Genomic DNA, 8,506 nt, shown 5'->3' with positions numbered 1-8,506 from the left:
GACTCCATTAAGGATTTGGCAAAACAGTGTTTCATGTTCTAAAGAGCTACAAATGTTTTCTCCATTCTCACCAACACAGATGAAACAATGTAAGATGTCCCAGTGCCCAATGTAAACTCAAAAGTGGTAGGCCCTCTGACGGTGCAGTGAAAAACCCTGTAGGATATGTAATAATGTTAGTGTTGGAACATCACATAGATCACTGAACATTGTGAGTTTATTCACCTGTTGTTTTGGGCTGTAGGCGTTTCCAATGTTTGAGACCCGTGTTTGAAGACCAAATTAGTTTGAGAGTTAAAGGGGCCGAGGGTTACTGTCTCTGAAGCGTTAAAGAGGCCGAGAAAGCCACTTGTCCACTGAAAATAAGATATAACATAAAGAACTGTCTGTAGTCTAAATGTGGTTTTATTTCTTTATTTAGAAGAGAAGCCTTTTTGAGATGTAACAGATTCTAGTAGCTCTGATTTATGTTAGATTTGATTGAAATAATTCATTATCAATGAACTGGTCTCACCTTCTCTGTCTCTCCTCAGTACTCACATGGTTTTCAGTCACATTTATTTGAGTCTTTATGATGTTGAGTTCAGCAGCTTGGCCTAGAGAAAAAAATCAGTTCTGACATTGTATAATATCTGAAGAACAGCTGGAATTCAGACATTAAAGGTCTGTATGACACAAATTGCTCTCAGAGTTTAAATGGTTCATAATACACTATTTTCTGATCTCTTGGAAACAGAACAAAAAAAAAAAAAAATAAAAACTGAAACTGCACATTTAATAAATGAGACCACTGGTAACTGTCTGAAGAATGTAGGGCTGGGTACCAAAACTCCTTTCCACAATCCTCCTCCTCGTCATTCTTGAAAAACTCATAATTCACAAATAAATGTGGAGTAGTAAATTTAACCAGTGTGGAATCTGTGTGTGTATAGATGCATCCAAATGAGATCCTCCATAATCCTCCTCCTGCGTCCAAGTAACCATGTGTATTGAAAAGCAGGTGTACAGGTAAAGTACTGGTTAAAAAAATAATAATCTAACGGTACCCAGCTCTAGAAGAATGTGAGTTAGAATTTTCATGATCGATGAACTGGTCTCACCTTCTCTGTCTCTCCTCAGGGACGTCACATGGTTTTCAGTCACATTTGTCTGAGTCTTTATGCTGTTAAGTTCAGCAGCTTGGCCTAAGAGGAAATGAAAAAAACAAACAAAACAAAAACAACAAGACAAACTTTAAAAATGTATTTTAAAATTAAATTCTGTAAGGAAAGAGTGCAACTAGAGATAATTCGCTGTGGCTTAGACAATCCACCAGTGCTGATACAGAAGATCTAAATACTAAGGTCACACAGTGAATATGTTCACGATGTTTTATTAACACACTTTACAGACAAATAAATTTAACTCGACTCCTGTGTTTGTGAACACTGGTATTTAAATGTGTGTGGACGGGTAAACACTTTGAGTGATGATGATGATGATGATGATGATGATGATGATGATGATGCATCAGTTTTATATAGTGCTTTTTTTGGACACTCAAAGATGTTTGCTCAGTGAAAGTAGAAAAGTCCATTATAACAGCGACCATTATTTTTTAATTCTAATCCAATCCTGATCCATAGTAAAAGAACATATGTAATAGATACTTTGTTGTGTTTGCATGGATTTGTCCTTTTTTGCAGTGAGTTAAACTATTTTAGAACTGTCTGACGCTTATTAATGCAACTTTTTTCAACACAAAACATAAATAATTAACACTGTTCAAACATGCTCCAAATGTATGTTTGTTAAAATTACAATCTAATTACTAGTTTTGGGATTGTAATGTTATTGCATGAATGTATCAATTTTTACAGTGACTGTTTTAGAACTATCCAAGAGTGATTAAAGACAGTACCTTGTTGCTGTTGTTTCAGTGTCTCCACATCTCTGGTCTTCAGCTCTCTCAGTTCAGCTTCTTGTTCTCTAATTTTTTTTGTTTGTTCTAAGACATCAGAAGATTTAGTGTTGATCAATATTGTAAAAAACACATGATAAAGCCTGTCATGAAATACTTCAGTGAGTTGTAGAGAAGTGTTGATTCTGACCTTGGTTGAGACACTGCAGCTGCTCGATCTTGACTCTGTGTTCGTCCAGGGCGGTGCTCATGTGTCGGAGCACAGCGTGGAGGTCTGGTGGACAGGGCTGAGGCTGCTCTGGCACATTCACACTCTCAGGACTGGCTTGTCTTTGGTCACTGATCTCATTGTCCTGAAGTTCAGCTCCTGACAGAGAGCAGAGCAGCAGCAGCAGTGCACACAACACACTCACTCTTTCCATCGTGTAAAGAAGAATGAGCCCCACAAACACTCTCACACTTTTATACAGACTTTATTACACATGTTACTCATTACCTTTTATCATTTACTATCATTGATTCATCCCTCAGGGGCACATGATTCTAGATAAGATGAAGAATTTCAGTCTTTAACAGAATATTTTACATCACAGTATTATAAGAAATAATCTTTCTTTGATTACACTGTTGTCCTACATGGAATATTTTTATAGTAATTCTGAAAGTGTCTTTGAACCACCCCTCCACAAACAGACTTTACTTTTGGAAAATAAGTAGAAATGTCCCAGTCACTTTCAGATCACAAAGGTTGCAGTTAGAGGAGGGATTTGATCTTGAATAAAATGTCTGGAGATAAATATGTTCTGTGAGTAAAACTGAAATGAATAACATGATGATCAGGATTTCTTGATGAAGGCTGCACATTCTGCCAGATTGTTTTCCAAGAGTCATGGAGATCTTCTTCCTACAGTCTGACAACATGTAAAGGTTCCTGAGAGACTGACTAAAGGAAAATACTTACTTGCATGTTGCTGGTTGAATGGAGTGGATAAATAATAGAGCTATTCCATGGGACCCCATAAGTGTTCATTGCAGTCCACAGTTGTAAATAAAAATAAAAAGTGGATCCTGGCAGATTGTATTGCTTTTGTAACTCTTGAAATGATAAGAGGCCAGAGGAGTTGATATCACTTAAAATATGGACTCCATTATTTGACCATTGACAAAAAGAAATGGGGATGTCTCCAACTTTAAGTAAAGAATTATGAAGGAAAGATCAGGGAGTGTTTAAACCATATAGACTTAATATTGCAGTGTTTGTTGACATTATTCCACACTAATATTATTTCATTAATAATAGAACCATATTTTAAAAGTTGATTTGGAGGAATATTGGGATAAACAAAGTCTTGAAGTTGGTGGGAGTGCACAAGTTTCTCCTCGATAGATCTCCAGGAGGCAGTAGAGTCTGGGTGTAATTGGTTTAGGGGCCTAAGTATGAATGACCAATGATACCACTTAAAGATTGTGACCCTAAAGCTCCTCACCTTTGGATTTATGTAATAGAGACTTGTATTTATTATTTGTGTTTTAGTGCACCAGATGAAATTTGCTTTTGATAGTTGCAACTTCTCCCAGTATTTCTTAGGAGGTGAGAATGAAGCTTGTAAAACTGATTGAAAGAGAATGTTTTTATGACTGAGATTCGAGCATGAAAGTTTAGAGGAAGTGAATCCCATTGGTGTAAATCTGCCTCTACAGCCACTGACAGTTAAAGAAAATTTCTATTGATTATTGAAATAATCAATAGAAATAAATGTAGCTATGACTTATAATACAAGGTCTAAATACTGTAGTAAAGTTATATCAAGAGAGAGCACATGTACTTCTCAAAATAACCAAGAACAACAAGTCTGAATATAAAACTCAAATAATTTACAAATATATTTACCCCTGTCAGTGTATTACACCTTTCCCTTCAGTTTGAAAGAGATAAGACCTGTGTACAAATATAGAGTGAAATATATTGTTAATCTACAATCTCAAATCAAACACTCAAACTAAATTAAATTAATGTATGAATCGAGGCCATGGTTCTCGACCGGAAAAAGGTGGCTTGCCCTCTCCGGGTGGGTGGAGAGGCCCTGCCCCAAGTGGAGGAGTTCAAGTATCTCGGGGTCTTGTTCACGAGTGAGGGGAGGATGGAACGTGAGATTGACAGGCGGATGGGTGCAGCTTCAGCAGTGATGCGGTCGCTGTATTGGACCATTGTGGTGAAGAGGGAGCTGAGCTGAAAGGCAAAGCTCTCGATTTACCGGTCAGTCTTCGTTCCCACTCTCACCTATGGCCATGAGCTCTGGGTAATGACCGAAAGGACAAGATCGCGGATACAAGCGGTCGAAATGAGTTTCCTCCGCAAGGTGGCTGGGCGCTCCCTTAGAGATAGGGTGAGGAGCTCAGTCACACGGGGAGGAGCTCGGAGTACAGCCGCTGCTCCTTCACGTTGAGAGGAGCCAGTTGAGGTGGCTCGGGCATCTTTTCCGGATGCCTCCTGGGCGCCTCCCTCGGGAGGTGTTCTGGGCATGTCCCACTGGGAGGAGGCCCCGGGGAAGACCCAGGACTGGCCTGGGAACGCCTCGGGGTCCCCCCAGAAGAGCTGGAGGAAGTGTGCGTGGAAAGGGAGGTCTGGGAGTCTCTGCTTAGACTGCTGCCTCCGCGACCCGGCCCCGGATAAGCGGAAGAAAATGGAATGGAATGGAATGAATCTTTTATTTTTTGTAAATTACAATTTAGAAGATGGTCATTAAAATGCTGTTAAGGTATTAATAGTTATATTTACATTCTATATTGATTAAAGAACAGTTTATTTTCATGTTTTAATGTTTATCTTTTTGCTTGAAAGTTTCATCAGTGACACTTAAGAAGAATTTAAATATGAAAAAGTAAAAAAAACTAAAAAAAAACAAACAAACAAACAAAAAAAAAACATAGGCTGTGTGATGTGGATTTAAAGTTACAGATCTGTGAAAAGTTTATGTGTTTAACTAGTTTAACTGTTTGAATAAAAAAGTTCAAAATTTTAAAACAAGCATCTGTCACATGGGGAACAGCAGGTGACCACTGAACGTACTGTGATGATTTTGATTATCAAAGATTCTTGAATTCTCCCACTGACGCAGAAACACAACATCTCCAACCTCCAGGAGCAAAGTGACTCCATTAGAGGATTTGCCATCACCAGCTGTTTGATATTCATAAGAAATACAAATATTTTCTCCATTCTTCACCAACACAGCAGCTGAAGAATGTGAAGAATCCATTTGCCCAAAGATGTAGAACTCAAAGTGGTAGGCCCCTCTGACCGGTGCAGTGGAAAACCCTGTAGGATATGTACATAATGTTAGTGTTGGTAACGCTCACATAGATCACTGTAACATGTGTGAGTTTATTCACCTGTGTTTGGGCTGTAGGCGTTTCCAATGTTTGAGAACACGTGTTTGAAGACCAAATCAGTGTGAGTGTTAAAGGGGCCGAAGGTTACATCACCTGAAGCCACTAAAGAGGCGGAGAAAGCCACTTGTCCCACTGAAAATAAGATAAACATAAAAGTCTGAACATGAACTGTCTGTAGTCTAAATGTGGTTTTATTTCTTTATTTAGAAGAGAAGTCCCTTTGAGATGTAACAGATTCTTGTAGCTATGATTTGCGTTAGATTTATATTATTGAAATAATTCTGATCATTACTGCAGGAGCGACTAAGCCAATTGTTAAAATCACCCAGAATAATCATCTCAGTTTGAGTATTTAAGGATTTAAGAATAGGTTTTGTAGATTCAGCTGGGGCATTGGGTGTTCTGTAAATATTGTCTTTGTTTATATATGTATTTTTTTTTATTTTCATGTAGAATGATTTTCACAAATAGACATTCAAATTTAGTGGGATTCTCTTTGTGTGTAATGACTTCAGAGACTAATGTTGAAGAAATGTTTGTAACAACTCCTCCACCTCTCGAATTGATGTCTCATTTATACAATAAATTACTGTCAAGTTTAATTTCCTCAACTGAAATGTTACTATTGAGTTACTCTTAATGTTTCAGACAGGGTAATTACACCAGGTTTATTGTAGAAGAGCCGGGCTTTTAGTAGATCAATTTTAGGCAGTAGGATCCTGATGTTAAGATGAATCATTTGGATACTTTTGTCAGGTTCATAAATACATGCCACAACAGAGAGAGTCTGAAAGACAGAACATCACACACACACACGCACACACACACACACACGCACGCACGCGCACACACACACACACACACACAAACAGGATAAAGGTCAGTCAGGATTCTGTTTCAAGAGTACTGTTGGGATATGGTTAGTGATAGACCCTTATAATATGTTGGTAGTTAATGCGAGGAACAAGTTTATAGTTTAGCAAGTACTGGAGTAGTAGTAGTAGTAGTAGTAGTACCAGGTGCCTGTCAGAGCACTCTTTTATGACAGATCATCACAGTTTTACAACGGCGTGGTCATGATGTGGTCATTGTGTGTCGGTGTTTTGATGCGACTGAGTGGTGAGAGCAGTATTATCAGTTAGAACTTTACTGTCACCTCCACTCAGCCAATAAGTTACACTGGAATTCCTGTACAGCTGTTCATCCATGTAAAGTTTGTCCACTGTGAGACGGTTCTTTTATTGTTCTTTCTCACATCCTTCATAACTGGATACAAGAGCCGTCTTCACTTGAGAATGTCAGGTGAAACTGATCGCTGAAGGAGAAAGTTGTTCTTTGAGTTTCACACTTTAGACTTGCTCTTTGGATCCATGAGTTGTGCAACAACAGGACGAGAAGTCTAATGTGATGAACTCTACCAAAGATGATGATTTTCAATGATGCCTCATCCATTTTAAGGTGAGTGGTCATAAAGTTTTTAATCATCAGCTCTGTCTTTTGATCTGTTTCTCCTTGCACCTCTGGAACTCCGTGTATAATAATAATATTCCTCATTTAGTCTGTCTTAGTATTTTGGTTCTTCCCAGAGTCCAGGTAAGTGTCTGAAGAATGTGAGTTAGAAATGTCATAATCAATGAACTGCTCTCACCTTCTCTGTCTCTCCTCAGGGACGCCACATGGTTTTCAGTCACATTTGTCCGAGTCTTTATGCTGTTAATTTCAGCAGCTTGGCCTAAAGGAAAATAAAAATAGTGACTGCTCATTGCTTTAAAATATCATACATTAGTAATTTTGAGAATAAGGCCTTGGGGCTTAAGAGGTCAATATGTGGCTCTTAAATGTAAGTTAACGTGACATGTGTTTGACAATTTCAGAGTGAGGCTAGAAACGGTGGTGGTGATGCAGAAAATTATCTAAATACTAAGACAGACATGTCAAACTCATGTCCGGGGCCCAAATTTGGACCGCCATATAATTGTATTTGGCCCTCTAGATCATATGTATTAGGGCTGGCCTGCCAGCTACAGATAGACGATAGAGACATTTATTTATTTAAAATATTGTTATTATTTTATATTTTGCTTGTTCTGGATCCAATGTTTAAGCAAAACTATTATTAAACATTTTAATAAGAAACTGTTTAATATTAATATTACCCCTCCTTGAACCGTCACCTTATCGTGGTGGAGGGGTTTGAGTGACCGAATGATCCCGGGAGCTATGTTGTCGGGGGCTTCATGCCCCTGGTAGGGTCACCCAAGGCAAACAGGTCCGGGGGGACGGGTCAGACGAAGAACGGTTCAGAAGCCCCTATGATGAGTGTACCAGCAAGGCCAGTTACGTCGCCCGGATTGGCATCACCGGGGCCTCACCCTGGAGCCAGGCCTGGGGTGGGTGCTCGCCAGCGAGCGCCTGGTGGCCGAGCCTCCCCCACGGGGCTCGGCCGGGCTTAGCCCGAAGGAGCGACGTGGGGCCGTCCTCACGTGGGCCCCACCACCTGCGGGAGGATCCATATGGGGCCGGTGCAGAGAGATCTGGGCAGCAGTCGACGGCGGGGGCCTCGGCGACCAGATCTCCGGACATGGAGACTAGCTCTGGGGACATGGAATGTCACCTCGCTGGGGGGTAAGGAGCCTGAGCTTGTGCGGGAGGTTGAGCGTTACCGACTAGATATAGTCGGCCTCACCTCCACGCACAGTTCGGGCTCTGGAACCCAACTCCTTGAGAGGGGCTGGACTCTCCATTTCTCTGGCGTTGGCCGCGGGGAGCGGCGGCGGGCTGGTGTGGGCCTGCTCATTGCCCCACAGCTCAGTCGCTGTGTGTTGGAGTTCACCCCGGTGAACGAGAGGGTCACGTCCCTGCGCCTTCGGGTCGGGGACAGGTCTCTCACTGTGGTGTCGGCCTACGGGCCGAACAGCAGTGCAGAGTACCCGGCCTTCTTGGAGTCCTTGGGAGGGGTACTAGACAGTGCACCGACCGGGGACTCCGTTGTTCTCCTGGGGGACTTCAACGCCCACGTGGGCAACGACAGTGACACTTGGAGAGGGGTGATTGGGAGGAACGGCCTCCCTGATCTGAACCCGAGCGGTGTTTTGTTATTGGACTTCTGTGCTAGTCACAGTTTGTCCATAACGAACACCATGTTCGAGCACAAGGGTGTCCATAAGTGCACGTGGCACCAGGACACCCTAGGCCGGAGGTCGATGATCGACT

The 8,506-nt window shown here is 41.2% G+C and overlaps 1 protein-coding gene across 1 annotated transcript in view; it reads right to left on the bottom strand.

The window, feature by feature from the left end:
• LOC110154539 (uncharacterized) overlaps positions 1–2,322 on the bottom strand; it is a 5,935-nt gene extending 3,613 nt beyond the window's left edge. The window contains exons 1-3 of the mRNA XM_055165885.1: positions 2,091–2,322; positions 1,901–1,987; positions 1,101–1,184 (exon numbers count right to left, since the gene is read on the bottom strand). Of these exons, the coding sequence (XP_055021860.1) occupies positions 1,101–1,184; positions 1,901–1,987; positions 2,091–2,322 (403 nt within the window). The remainder of the gene's footprint in view (positions 1–1,100; positions 1,185–1,900; positions 1,988–2,090) is intronic.
• Positions 2,323–8,506: the final 6,184 nt, after the last annotated feature.

Source organism: Boleophthalmus pectinirostris, unplaced genomic scaffold, assembly GCF_026225935.1.
Source record: "Boleophthalmus pectinirostris isolate CB_2022bp ecotype Guang Dong unplaced genomic scaffold, ASM2622593v1 HiC_scaffold_8, whole genome shotgun sequence".
Classification (NCBI taxonomy): domain Eukaryota; kingdom Metazoa; phylum Chordata; class Actinopteri; order Gobiiformes; family Gobiidae; genus Boleophthalmus; species Boleophthalmus pectinirostris.
Note: the sequence above shows the minus strand (reverse complement) of the source record. Positions and strands in the feature narration are given on the sequence as shown.